Source organism: Agelaius tricolor, unplaced genomic scaffold (genome assembly GCF_023055355.1).
Source record: "Agelaius tricolor isolate 1412-34295 unplaced genomic scaffold, bAgeTri1.0.p SCAF_1, whole genome shotgun sequence".
In the NCBI taxonomy this organism is placed as follows: Eukaryota; Metazoa; Chordata; class Aves; order Passeriformes; family Icteridae; genus Agelaius; species Agelaius tricolor.
The window spans coordinates 110999269-111013284 of record NW_027269261.1 but is presented as its reverse complement, the minus strand read 5'-3'; the positions used below and the strand labels follow the sequence as shown (position 1 = coordinate 111013284).

Here is a 14016-nt window from a genome sequence, read left to right as displayed (position 1 = left end):
CAGAAAATTAGCCTTAAACGAGCTCTGGAGATCTCCAAATGAAAGAGCCATTTATCACGCTGGCTACCTTCACTCCACTCGTTTGCTCTCTCTACTGGGAACAACTCATTTCCTCTTAACTAAATTACTTCAGAAATGTCAAGTAAGCTCGGATAGCAAACATAACAAGAGCCTGGGTATATGTAAGCTGTTGTGTGGGATCGATACGTGAGATAAATCAATAGCCGTGTATGAATCCCGATATAATTTCCTTAATATTTTGGCAAACCTTTTGCATAGAGACATAATTCTCTCTGCAGGCCTCAGAGGCCATAAAGGAACAGACACAGCCTGGGTGATATAATTAAGTTTAGGCTTCAAATCCCCATCATACTTTTCCCAGTACTTTGCAATGAAAGAATTTTAGGCCCTGAGCTAAGATTGGGTGGAGCAGACCCCCTGCAATCCTCTTCTACAGAATATGAGCCACAGGAGTGCTCCACTGCACAAAAATCTGTCAATACCTGTGTGTCTGTCCATCTATCCGTGCCATCTGCCCGCAAGAACGACTCGCAGAGTTTAAATAACTTGTTCTTGTTTCAAAGCACACCCTCACAGCTACAAACTGCAGGGAACAAAGCGAAATTGATACTGAATGCTGTGCTGCTCTTTCCCCCGTCCTGATTAAATATTGACTGCCACAAATGTGACCTGCTATTTATTACCCATTTCTCTTCCTCTGCACCCAGGAAACTCGCTGTGCAAAAAGCCAAAAATTAAAAAAAAAAAAAAAAAAAAAAAAAAGGAATGAAAGAATAATACAATATTCCTTTATGCTGGAAAGTTTCTTGGATCTCAGCCTTACTTCTAAGGAAGAAAATGCTGCTGCTGCAGTGACTTTTAAAGAGTTGCAAATGCATCTCGGGCTCTTTCTTAGTAACCTTATTTCCAAAGAGCATGTGTCTCCTGTTCATCATGTGTTAACTCAGAGTATCTCTTCTGGCTGCAAATAGGCACAAGTAATCCCACCTAGATGGGACTGGGTCTCTTCGGGCAGCAGCTGCTCCATCTGGGGCCGCTGCAATGCCCACACACACGAAGCGCACCTAAATATATGCCTAATGCATATAAAAACCTCTACCTAATACGTAATAATTGCAGGCATTGACATTCTAGTGCTACTCGCTGTCTAATTGCACCACCCAGCACGCACATGGAATCTCTGCGCTGTCCTCGTCAGCTGAAGGAGGGAGAGACACAGGCGGGCTGCGGGTTAAAGGGGAAAAAAAAAAAAAAAAAAAAAAAAGAAAAAAAAAAAAGAAAAGAAAAAAATAGAGTATTTTGGATTGTGTATTCTGCAAAAGACCGTCATGGAACAACCTTAGCAAGGAGTCTCTCGACCACAAATCAAGTGCCAATTAATCAAAGGCACCCAAGAGGGAGTGTATGAGGTGTCAAGTGGGGGTGGGGAAGAGGGAGGAGAGTGAGGAAAAAAAAAAAAAAGTTAAAAATACAACCAGAAACCGTCAGGTTACAGACCTTGAGTATAAACACCACGAAACATTCAAACTGAACCAAAAAAGCAGAAACATGCAACCCTTTTTTTTTTTTTCCTTTTAAAGTTAAGTAACTTTCTATTTCTTAATAAAAAACCACCAAACCCTTCGACCTTTCGACCAATAGTCATAAATGGTGCTGTCAAATGGTCTTCAAGTTTTCATTAGTCCTTACTCAAATAACCAGACCTTGATCTTGTGTGTGAGAGACGTACATGGGTATTTAAATTAAAAAAAAAATACAACAACAAAAAAAAACCCCAAACAACCAACAACAAAACAAACAATAAATACACGGAAAGACCTCATGCTGCCTTCAACACATTTTACATAAACACCCTCCCTGTTATTTTGCTTTACATCCTAGAAAATCGTCGCTGTTAAACTATTTGTGCGCATTTGACAAATAACAAGGTCCTGGAGATAAGTGCCGTTGATAGTAAGCATAAGGGACAGCGTTTTTAAACCTCATCTCTGCTACTTAAAATTGAATCTAGAAATAGAAACTCCTTAGATAATTAAAGATAGCTTTCCCTCCATTTGCAGCGTGTGGTCTGTTTAATGTCTATCAGCATAACACAACACTAATCGCCAAGCATCTTCGAGTGACTGTCAGAGAAATGTAAAAAAATTAAGCAGCTGCAATACGCCCAAAATGAGTTATTGTAATTACATTTAATTAGTTTAATTAGTTAATTATTTTGCTTACAGCTGTACAAGAGACTGCAAACATTTGTTAATATCACATTCGCTTTAACAGTATGGGGTGATTCTGCAGTTGCACTAAATCATGGGCGCATATGTAGAAAGATGTAAAAAATGGGCACGGGGAAGGGGGGAATCTTGGGGGAAGGGGGGAATCTCGTAGGGCTGAGTCTGCCTTTCCATGGGCATCTCTCTCTCTCTCCTCTCCGCGTTTGATTCGCCTGGGAAATGCATTTAAGCCCCAAAGGGAATCAACCCCTTCCCCCATTAAAAGCCAAGGGGTCCCCACCGAAGAGAATCGGGGGGAGAAGGGGAGGGAAGGGGGGCGGTGGAAACTGCGTTGGAGCACGGGGTGCCCCATTAGAGAGGATTCGTGTAATTAAACCCTTTGAAGGGCTGGGGAGGCGGGGATATATAAACTTTTCCTTTCTCATGTCTTATCCCTTCACTCTATCTGCTGATCCAATAATCTATTCATCTTGCTGCCATGGGTGCCTGCTTCCCGGAGAAATTCATTGCCCCAAAGTCAAAATATATCATGAAGATATCGCTACACAGTAAAAGTTTGTCTAGCTTGTTGGAATAATCCATACCTTTTTTAATGACAGACTGGTCCAATAAGTTCATACCGCTGTTATTGGCATCTTCAACTGACTGTGGATATAAAAACATCACTATTCAAATTGACTGGATATTAAAGAATCACGTACATAAATCATGTCATTCCAAACTGGAGTCCCTGTTATTTCCATTTATATTAATTCACTAGGGGAGGAGGGATTTTTTTATTGTTATTATTATTATTATTATTATTATTATTATTGTTGTTATTATTATTTCCCCCAATCGACAAGGAAATTAAATTCTTACAAATTATATAGTCTTCTAATAAAACAAAAGGAGGTGTGAAGCATATGGGGTGCAATACTGGTTTTGTTATCTTATAAAACATAGATATCACATAGACTTCTTTGCATTCCATAAAGCTTTACATTTCTTCCTTTGAAAATGTGGCAATTTGGCAACATCTGCAAGATCTATTGCATGACATAAATGAATACGATTAAGGACAACTTAAATGCTCCCTCCCCTTTCCTCCCCCTCCTCCTTTTTCTTTTTTGTTTTTTTTTGTTTTTTTTTTTGTCGTTTTTTGTTTGTTTGTTTGTTTAACCCTGCTACATCTTACTAATTCAAGGGCCATTTACTTTTTATATATCATAGTTTACATTATGGACTTTTAATTAAAGCCTGAGCCTTTCGGAGCGCTGTGCAACGCCCACATCGTACAGGGGACGAGCAGAAAGAGATTTACAGCTCCCGAGGTTGCTTCCATGTCCTGAATTAGTGGGGACGGGGAGGGAGGAGCAGGAATACACATTATCAAAAGTATGAACCATCAAATTGATTGCCTAGGAAAAAAAAGTCTCCGAATTTCAAAGCCTTGTTTCCCCATTTTCCCCCCTTTCTTTCCAGCCTGCCGAGGAGCACACCTGTTATTATGGCATTAACTTCTTTAGCAGGGAAGAGAACAAAGACGGGCACAGAGGACACAGCAAATGTGGGGTTTCATTTCTCAACACGAAAGTGGGATATACAAAACCTCCCCAAACAAACCAAAAATACTGCTGAGCCTGTGTTCAGCACAGTAAAACCATGTCTGAAAACGAAGTGGTGTCATGAGAACAATTTATAGCAGAATTCTGACAGGTTCCGTTTTAGGGTAAATTCTGAGGTAAAGGGGGACCTTTGGGTTTATTTGCTTTATTATTTTATTTTTCCCATTGCTATTACTAAAGAGTTTGGGTTTTTCAGTGTTATTGAATATTTGGGGAGTTGTCACGTTTTTCCTTGATAAGCAAAGCACCTTTCCAGCAAAGCAATGAATCACTTCACCATGACTTTAACTTTATCTTTGCTATGCCGAGAAGCTGAGCTTATTCGGATCCGGCCCTTATCTCCGTCTCTGTGCTCTGCGGAGACATTCCAGATGGAATGTGGTTTAGGAGAAAATTACATCTCCCCAAAATACGATGGAACAATATTTTCTATGAGAGCTTTCCCTTCATTTACCTTGAATCCACCCTCAAACGAGTGCACAAACAGAGCTGTGCCTTATGTGCTGTGTTTGGGCATGGCTGTGTCTGTCTTTCTCTCTCATAATCAATAGGCTACATACCTAAAGGGCACAAAATAAAATTACAAAGTCTTCCCTCCTTTCCCTGAGCAGCTCCCAACGAGGGATGATGAGCAAATCCTGCAGCCTGCTGGAGCGCAGCTTGGCGCACCTCGATGGCACAGAAACCGAGGTAAACGTGAAACATCACCTTCCCTTTTTCTTTTTTCTTTTTTCTTCTTTTTTTCCCCCCTATCTTTCCTCCTAATCTCACCTTATCTCTAGAGTCGATGGTGGCGCGCACCCTTTATGCGTGTGCGTGCGCTCAGCTCGCTCCATCAGCAACGTGGGTTAGTTGTTGTAGTTAATGAGAAGACTCCTGTCTGATTTTCTATCTAATTACGCCCTCCTGCTGGGTTTTTGTACAGGATATTCGCTCAGCATGCTGGCAGTTAATAGTCACAGAGAGGATCGTAAAGATTTAATTAGGACTGCATGCGGAAACGTGGAAAAACAACTCAGACTTTTAATTACTAGACTTCTTTAGTTAAAAGTGATACCAGGGGTTACTTTATAAGAGACTTGGGTGTTTTGGTGCAACTTAACTTTCCGTGTCTCTAGCTAGTACGTAGCAGCAGCGTGAGTGAGGAGGAGGAGGAGGAGGAGCGGAGGTGTGTGTGCAGGGAGGGGAAAGGTGATGAGTTTCCAGATATACTTGGAAAATCTGGAGAGGAAGATTCCCCTCCCTTCCCTCCTCCAATAATCTGATAGCGTGAAGCTTCCTAAGTACTACCTATAACCACCTTATTCAACTTCTGCGGATACAGCTGAGTGAAAACCTTGAAAACTGAGCTCTATATTTTCCTTCAAAGAGTTTACAGAGCCTGAATTTCCCCCTCCATTTTTTCTCCATCGAATCCTTTATTACTGTAATCCTACTTTAACCCAGCCGGTGGGAAAAATATCTGTGAGTGCAAAGGTGGATTTTTTTTCAGAGTCCTTATTAGATGATGCAAATTTTTGTTCAATAAGGAGGTCTTGGCTTCTCTGTTCCCTGTCTGAAGGTTGTAAATCGCGGACTGAAAATTCCTCTCGAGAGGGGCAGCAATAGCAATACAGAGTGTCCTGTTTACAATAACAGAGCGCTATCGTGTTACAATCACTTAATTCTAGCCCTGGACAATGGCTCACACATGGACTGGATTTGGTGTTTATAAAATAACCACTGCTTCTTTCTGTCACGCACTCTCTTTCTCTGCCTCCTTCTCCTCAGCCCAGCCCATTCTCATGGCACATATTTGATCAGACATGCATAAGCTACAGCAAAGAGAAACATCTTTATCCAACTGTTCATCTAGATATCCGTTCAACTTTTTGGACAACTGAAGTAAGATAAAAACTCCAGTATTTGAAACCTTTCCTGAAAATTATATCCAGTGATGGTGGATAATGTGTATACATTGCCTGGATAAAAATTCCTGTTGCTAGAAAAGGTTCCCCGAATCTAGAATAAATCCATGTTAAATATCAAGATGGAAAACTGCCCAACTTCATCTGTCACTAGTGGTAGGACAAGAATAGAAAATGCTGAGTGGCAGCAGTGAGTTTTGGGCTGCTTTCCCTCCTGCCTGCGTTAACTTGCAGTTGGACACCTCTTCCTTCACGTGTTTCTCCTTGGGATACCCTCCTCTCCCTCTTCCCCTCCTCCCCCAGCCTGGGAACAAACTTTCAGAAATGAAGGGCCGGTTTCATTTCCTGCTGTCTCAGTACCCCATGCCCAAACCCCAGCCCTGCAGCCTCGCCTGTCCCATCGCATCCCCATCCCACTGCACCCACCCTGGCCCCGCCAGCCCCGGGCAGCAGCCGCGGGTGGCCCCGGTGCCCCCAGAGCATGGAGGGGAGGCACTTTCTGCCAGTGCAGTGCCCTTCCCGCAGAAGGGATGTTTTATTGGGAAACGGATGGGGAACTGCTTTATTTGAGCTCCTTCTTTCCTATTATTTCTTCTCTCCCTTCTCTTCTTTATGTCTTTCTTTCTTTCCCTTTCTTTTCCCCTCCTTTCCCTCTCTTCACTATCTTCTCTTCTTTTCCTCTCTCCTTTCGTCCTTTCTGCATTTTATCTTTTTCTTCTCATTTTATCTCTTTCCTTTCCTCCCCTCTCTGTTTTACTCTCCTTCTCACAAAAGCATAACAATTACCGGCTCTTCTTTGGGGAAAGTGTAAATATCCAGGCACAAACAGTCCCTAACGCCTATCGGCTGCAGAGAGAAAGGAGGAGAGCGATCTGCTTTCTGCATTCACAGAGGTAAAACTCGCCTTGACTTGCAAACCACTTTGTCTGAGCCAGGAATGCGAGACGAGACCTGCGCATCGCACCCGCGGCGGCCGGGGCTGCCCCCAGGTCTCAAAGCCACCTCGGAAACCCGCAGAAAGCAGCGACCCGACGGTCACTGAGCTCGGAGGCAGGAGCAGATCCAAACAGCAAAACCTTTCTTTTTCTAAAACATTTCACCCCAGAAAAGCTCGGGGATTTTCCCGTGCAGCCCTAAGACAAGTCTCAAGCCAAAGCAATGCATCCCCTCCGCTTCCCTGCCGCTCTTTCCTCTCATGTTCAGCAGCATCCCTTTTTCACGGCTATTTTTTATCTTCCCGGCTCCTCTTTTCCCTTTTCTTTTCCCCTTTCTGTAACTTTGAAGTCGTTATTTCATTCGGTGGTCCATACCTTCATCTATCTCAAGACTAAATGCATATACAGATTTGATATATGATAAAGAAATCTGGGGGAAAAAAATATAAAAACGCATGGAGGGGAACCCCAAAAATCCCGATTAGGAGAGCCTGAGGCAGGATTTGGACCCTGGAGGCTCCAGCCCCCGCCTCGGGGGTCCCCACGGGCTGGCCATGCCCTGCTCCAGCAAGGTGCAGACCGCCCCAGCAGCGAAGCTGTTAAGGGTCCTTCTGTTTTTAGGGAATAACACGTGATGATGAGTTTCGCGTGGGATGGAAGAAAGCTGGGAAATACTGTGCTTTGAGCCCGGCGAAACTCCTTTGTTATCCAAAAGCGGGAATGAAACTATTTAAAATCAGCGCTACCTTACCAAGCACACTTAACAAATAAGGGGGTGGGGGGACGGACAAGGGACTTGTTCCTGATCACCAGTTATTGCTTTTGATTTGGGTTTGGTTTATAATTTCCCTCTCTCCCGGATGAAAAATGTAGTAATTCGACAGTTTCATCAAAATCTCTGAACGGCAGGAAATTGGTTGGGGGGAGGAGGGGGAGGGTGGAGGGGAGTGGAAGATGAGATTGCATGGGAAATAACTGGAATTTGAAAAGCCAAGCTTGAACTCTGCCAGCTTTTGAAACACGTGGAATATTTCGAGCAGCATGTCTGCCTTCCCCCTGCACTTTGCTGCTTTGCCATGTAGGGGAGGGTTTATAAAGCAGAGCCTGTGCGTGACAGCGAGGAAATACATTCTCTTATTAAAAAAAAAAAAAAATAGAAAAATAAAGGAAGAGGGAGGGGGAGTACCACAGTTACAAAACCGGTGTGGAAAAAGAATGGCAACCCACAACAATATTGCTGGAAATCCCTCAGTGGCCATTCCCAGCCCAGGGGACGGGGGCTCCAGCTGCACTGCCCAGGAGAAAGAAACGCGGTGCCTTACCTGGACCTCCTCCATGCCTGGGTGTCCGATGCCGTGCAGAGAAAGGCTGTCCCCCATGCCGGAGTCAAGGCCATGGTGAGCTGAGTGCAGGAGGACATCTGGCCTCCGTACTGAGTGGTAGTCCCGCCTGGGGTCCAGTCCCGAGAGCTGGGGCAGGGCGGCCCGAGGCTGTGGCAGCAGTGACCCGGTTTCTGATCCCACCTCTTGCCTCTGCCTCTGTCCCCAGGGGTGCTGCTGGGGCTGATGCAGGGGGTTTAGGGAGTAGGGGTCATTGACATGGGAGTAAGGGTCCTGGCTTTGGTGGTAAGGAAGAGGCTGGTAGGGGGGTGGGAAATAAGGCGGCTGGAAATCCGAGGATGGGGTGTGAGAGAGCGGAGGAGCGCTGGAGTAGGGTCCCTGCGAGACGGATCCCAGCTGGGACAGCCTGGAACTGTGGCTGGGCACTCCATCATGCCGGTCCTACAAGCGGAACGACACACAAACGACAACGACAAAAAAAGAGGACTTTTTTTAGGAAAAAAAATACTCAACCAAAAAAAAAACTACCAAAAAACCGCCACGAAAAATCAAAAGGAGCACAAACTCACCCCGGAGTTAAATAAAATAAAATAGGATGCAAACAGCTGGAAAGTGGGATTCAGATGTGCCCCCTTCTCCCTCCACTTATTAGAAATGTTCCAATGTTTTGCACCCACGTCGTGCCTATTCCCAGGAACTATCAAGGAGGGGGAAGGGGAGGGGGTGTGAGGGAGAATTGCTAAATGTCATAATTAAAAATGTAGGACTAGTGCTCCAAATACATGTACGATCTGCAATTTCAGACCAGTAGTATAATTCCCAATCCACAGCCCCCTCAAATCAAACCAAAGCGGAAAAAAAGAAAACATTAAAAAATTAAGAGCACCAAACCACCCGTCTATCCAGACAACCCACCCCTTCTCCTGCCTAAAGTTTCCCAACATCTGTTTATTCCCTCTGCTCAAGTCCTGTAACTCAAAATCACCAACCCATTTTCACGTGGAAAAGCCCAAAAAGAAAGTTGCACTTCTCGGAAGACTCCGAGGTGAGAAGTTGAGTGAAAATGGGCTTGGGAAAAAGAAAAAAAAAAAAAAAAGGAAAAGAAAAAAATTAAAAAGAAAGGCAAAATAAAAATTACAGGGAATCTTTGCTGGAAGACAGTCTACCCCTTAAAAATAATTTTTTTAAAAAATCAAATAAAATAAAAATGAAACATCGGTATTGAACATCCAGACGCTATGATTTCTGCAGCAACTTCCAGTGTCTTTTGTTTCCTTTTCCAATATTATATTCCGGAGAATGGGGTGGGGGTTAATTGTAATGAAAAGTCTTTGGGGTGTGTGGGGGGGACAGGGGGTGGGGGGAGTGTGTAGAGGCTTCAGAGAAAAGGTGGGAGAGGAGTTTTGTCCAACTCCAACGCACTGAAGCTGCGAGGTTAAAGTAAACAAGAAAAATATCTATTCCACAAAGTGTAGTTCAAACCCCCACAAGCAATGGCACACATGGCTTAAAAAAAAAAAAAAAAAGAAAAACAACAAGGAAAAAAAGTTCTTTTTCCCCCTGCTCTCCCCCCCAGACTCCCCTAGCTCAAATCGGGAACACACAATGCAAAAAGGGAGAAGCAGCTGCAAGCCTCCTCCAATTATTGTGCTAAATTACCAAGCCAAAGGCGTTTAAAAAGACAGAGAGAGGGAGAGAGAGACACAACAGATCGAGAGAGAGAGAGAGAACATGCAATTCTAGTACAACATGGATCCAAACTCACCATGGCGGAATAGGTGTGGACTAACATCTGGAAATAAAAAAAGTCTTGTAATAGCTAAAAATAAAATAATGGTGATAATACTAACAATTGGAGGGAAAAAATATCAAGGAGATCTGCAAAGGGACGTGTTGGACACAGGAGAACAGCTTGAGATATTTCGAAGTCTATCCATCAAAAAAAAAAGGTTAAAAAAAAAAAAGAAAAAAAAAAAAAAAGACCAGTGCCCCCAAAACCGAGCCTGGAAACCTCTATCTACATATATGATTTACCCCTCCCTCTCGGGGTTTTTTTCCTCCTTTTTTTTTTTTTTTGTTTTTGGTTTTTGTTGGTTTTGGTTTTTTGTTGGTTTTTTTTTTTTTTTTTGCCTTTGAGCTCCCAAATACAATCCTCTTCAACCCAAGGCTAGGCTCAGACTGCTCCGCTACCCCTTCCTCCCTTTCCTTCTCTACACCGCCTCATAATAATTGATATTCATGACTATTAATATTACACGACTACTTTAAAGGGAGAATGCAGGACCAAATGGAGCGTGAAGCTGGCAGCCAGCTCGAGAGCTCCCCTACTATTGTAAATGACGTTCATTCAGTGGAGAATTACTAGATGTAATCAGACGAAGGGGGCTGGCAGAGGCAGAGTTTGGGGAGAGGGAGAGGGGGGAAAAAGTTTAGCGAGGAAGAGGCAGAACTTCAATTAACTCGAGTGGAGGAAGATGCGGAAAGTGGAGACTGCTGAGCTGGAGCAAGGAAGCGAGATGAAGCAATGCTTGAGGCGGAGGAGAAGAAGAAGAAGAAGAAGAAGAAGAAGAAGAAGAAGAAGAGGAGGAGGAGGAGGAGGAGAAAAGTATATTTCTTTTTCGTTTTAATATATATTTAATTTTAAATTCCTAATACGAGGAATTGATTGCCTTTGGTGCTTTTGTTCTCGCAATTTGGTGTTGGGGTTTTTAAGCAAATAATGAAGAAAAAAGAGGCTTTTCTTTTTTTTTTTTTTTGTAATTTTTAAAGGAATGGAAGAAGAAATGTGCAGTCACTCTAACATACGTCTATTTACAGTGAAGATTAAGACTTTCTGGTGCGTGTTACAAATCATATTTATTCGCAATAGCCAAATAAATACTTGAATCTGCATTGTTGGGCTCCACTTTTTTTTTTTTTTTTTTGTCTGAATCATCTTTCTACTGCCTCATATGAAAAAAATAATATATATGTACACAGATCTCCCGATTTCCACCCAAATGTGAAATGCATGGAGTGAATTTTAAAGGATAGTAAATTTATAGTTTTGAGGCAAAGCCAGGGGCGATATAAAACCTTTTTGATGTTGCAGGAACCCGTTCAACTGGACTGTCTGCCATTTCTGTTAAAGTTCAACTTACGTTCCTTCCTAAATAGACTCGCACTTCCCAGAGCTGCCCCCCCTGCACGCACACGCACACACACGCACACACACACACACACACACACACACACTTTTGTTTTAAGAACAGATTCAGTTTAAGTGGCTGAGACGCCTCTACCATCGTCTTGTTAATTATACATCGGAAAGAAGAGAGAGAGAAATATTTTTAACATAAATCTAGAGGGGTTAAGGCCTTAAAAAAAAAAAAAAAAAGGACAACAATTTTTTTTTTCTTTTTTTGGCGAGGCTAGGCATTACAAAATGCCCTGGAGTGCATCCCTTAGTTAGGATCCACCCTGCCCGCGGCCAAATCCCACCCGACCGCTCCCCCAGCTCTTCTCTCCCACGGCAACGTACAAACGTGTGTGTGTGTCCGTAAATCCACAGCGCCTTAAGGCCCCCCCATCAAAAGCAGGGTGGGAAAAAAGCCCCATCCCACGGCAGCAGGGACGGGAGATGTTCTGTCGCCTGCTGCTGCGGGCAGAGACAATGGCCGGGCTGTGCCGGGAGACGGCGAGGGAAAAGCAGCGAGGGCTCAGCGGGCTGGGGACACGCGGGGACACGCACACACACACAGACACACAGACACACACACACACACGTGTGTGCTCATTCTCTGCTCCTTCTGCAAATGCTGGCTTTTGCCGATGGTAATTAGCCTGACAGCAGCTTTTAGGAGTGAGACATTTCTCCCCTCCCCGCTTCCCTCCATCCCGTCCTTTCTCCGGCCGGGACCAGCCGGAGCTGTACCTTCCCTCGGTCTCTTCCTGCGCTTTTCCCGGGAGTTTCCCCTCTGTAAGTGCCAAGGCTCTCCCGGAGGGGAGCTGCGGCGGGGCTGGGGACGGGGCGGCCCCGACGGCGCTTCCCGGGGGGCTCCGGCCGCTTCCCGACCCCAGCCCTGCCCGGCTCCTGCCCGACCGCTCCCCAGTATTCGTCCGCTGCCCGATCCCCGGCCCCTGCCCAGCAGCCAGCCCCTGGCTCGGAATCCCTTCCCTGCTTGGTACCCAGCCCCTGCCCGCTGCTTGCCGGTCCCCGGTGGCTGCCCGGTCCCTCCCCGGCTCCTGCCCGGTCCCTCCCCGGCTCCTGTCCGGTTCCAGCCCCTGCCCTGTCTCCGGTCCCTGCTCAGTGCCCAGTCCTTTCCCGGCCTCTGCTCAATCACCGGTTCCTGCTCCGTCCCTGATCCCTGCTCGATCCCCAGCCCCTTCCCAGACCCTGCCACGTCCCTGTCCAGCCCCTGGTCGATCCTCGCTCCCTGCTCAGCCCCCAGTCCATCCCGGCCCTTGTCCTGCCCCCGGTCCCTTCCCTGTCCCCGGTCCCCGGTCCCTGCCCGGCCGCCTCCCCTCGGAGCAGCTCCGGTGCTGGAGGTGGCGGATTGCGCCCTTCTGAAAAGCTCCCCCCATGATCGCCGTGAAAACGCCTCCCACTCAATTAAAAAATAAAAACAATGGAAAAAAAATTAGAATATTGTTTTTGTGGAGCGCCATCCTCGCTCATCTTTTCAGATTTTTCTTTTTTTCTTTTTTTCCCCTCGTTTCTGAGAAAATCCCGCACGCCAGTTTAACTTACAAGGAGCACACTCGCGGAGCCCGTTTAGGAAAGATCCGGCTCAGGAAACCGTGCAAAATTAAGAAAGGTTTCGCAGTGTTTGAGCTGTGATTTTTTTTTTTTTCCTCCCCCCTTGGTTTGCTTTTTAACCTCGAAAATAAGGTCTGGATAAAGCTCACAACTTTTCCAGTCCGCGGACTATGCGGAGCTGCCTCTGACTGTATCGGTTCGGGCGTGTGAACTCGCACACGCACAAGAATGTATGTGCCGCTTAATTAATGCCAGTATATGTACACATGCACATCTTATCTGTGGGTGCAGAGGTATTAAAAAGCCGTAAAAAACATATCCGATGGTGAAAACAGGAAAAAAACAATAGTAAAAAAAAAATCCATATTCGGGTTGATCTGAGCTTGGAAGTGCAAAATAAAAAATAAAAGAAAGAAATTCATCCAGTCCCTGAATACCGGATTGTGTTTCTTTTCTATTTTTTCTCTCGTTTAAAAATTTTCCTCAACATTTGTCCATATTTAATCGAATTATATATAATTGGAGGTCTAAACAATCAAACTCTTGCCTTTAAGTTGCCTCATTCCAATCCCCAGATCATTTCTTTGATGTTTTAAATCGCATCAAACAGCTTTTCCATGAAAAAAAAAAATAAAAAGTTTAGGACTTGGCATGCTGAATACAAATATGCAAATAAATAAGCATTTAAGCATTTACTCTCTGTTTCCCATCTCTACATTTGTGTGTGTTGCTGTATGTCTCTATTTCTGCCTGGATGTATATGTAGAGCTATATATGCATTTTATAGCCATGCCTGTATCTATATGCTAGATGTATATTTAAATATACATATACTCTCTTACTCATATGCATATTATATACTCACCTCATAGATATCTTCATACTTGACATTTTCAACCAGTTTCCAGAGCATGATGGCAGGCTGTTCTCTAGGAGGTGAGTGCATTCATGTGAAGAGCAGATGTCTGGATTCTCAGTACTTCTCTGTCTGTAATGATCCATCTATAATTGGAAATGGGGGACAGACACCAAATCCGACGTTCCTCTTCCATCGCAACTTATATCTGTTGTCTGAAACAATAGGCTGCAGAAGCCTACCTCAATGGGATAGTAAAAAACATTATCTGTTACACAGTTACATATAGCTACGGACATATATGTGACTAGATATAGACATATACACACATATAGAGACTTATATGCAGGCATATAAAATATATACGCACACAGAGCTGCACCA

General features: G+C 44.4%; 1 protein-coding gene across 2 annotated transcripts in view; it reads right to left on the bottom strand.

Moving 5' to 3' along the window:
* The window catches only part of TFAP2B (transcription factor AP-2 beta), a 31927-nt gene extending 18161 nt beyond the window's left edge, over positions 1-13766 (bottom strand). Inside the window, exons 1-4 of one of the 2 annotated variants that reach the window (XM_071447436.1) lie at positions 13642-13722; positions 9804-9830; positions 8021-8479; positions 2834-2894 (exon numbers count right to left, since the gene is read on the bottom strand). In XM_071447436.1, the coding sequence (XP_071303537.1) occupies positions 2834-2894; positions 8021-8479; positions 9804-9830; positions 13642-13722 (628 nt within the window). Of the gene's footprint in view, positions 1-2833; positions 2895-8020; positions 8480-9803; positions 9831-13641 lie in introns of both variants that reach the window. The other variant, XM_071447427.1, reaches the window with a different exon arrangement.
* Between the last annotated feature and the right edge of the window lie 250 nt (positions 13767-14016).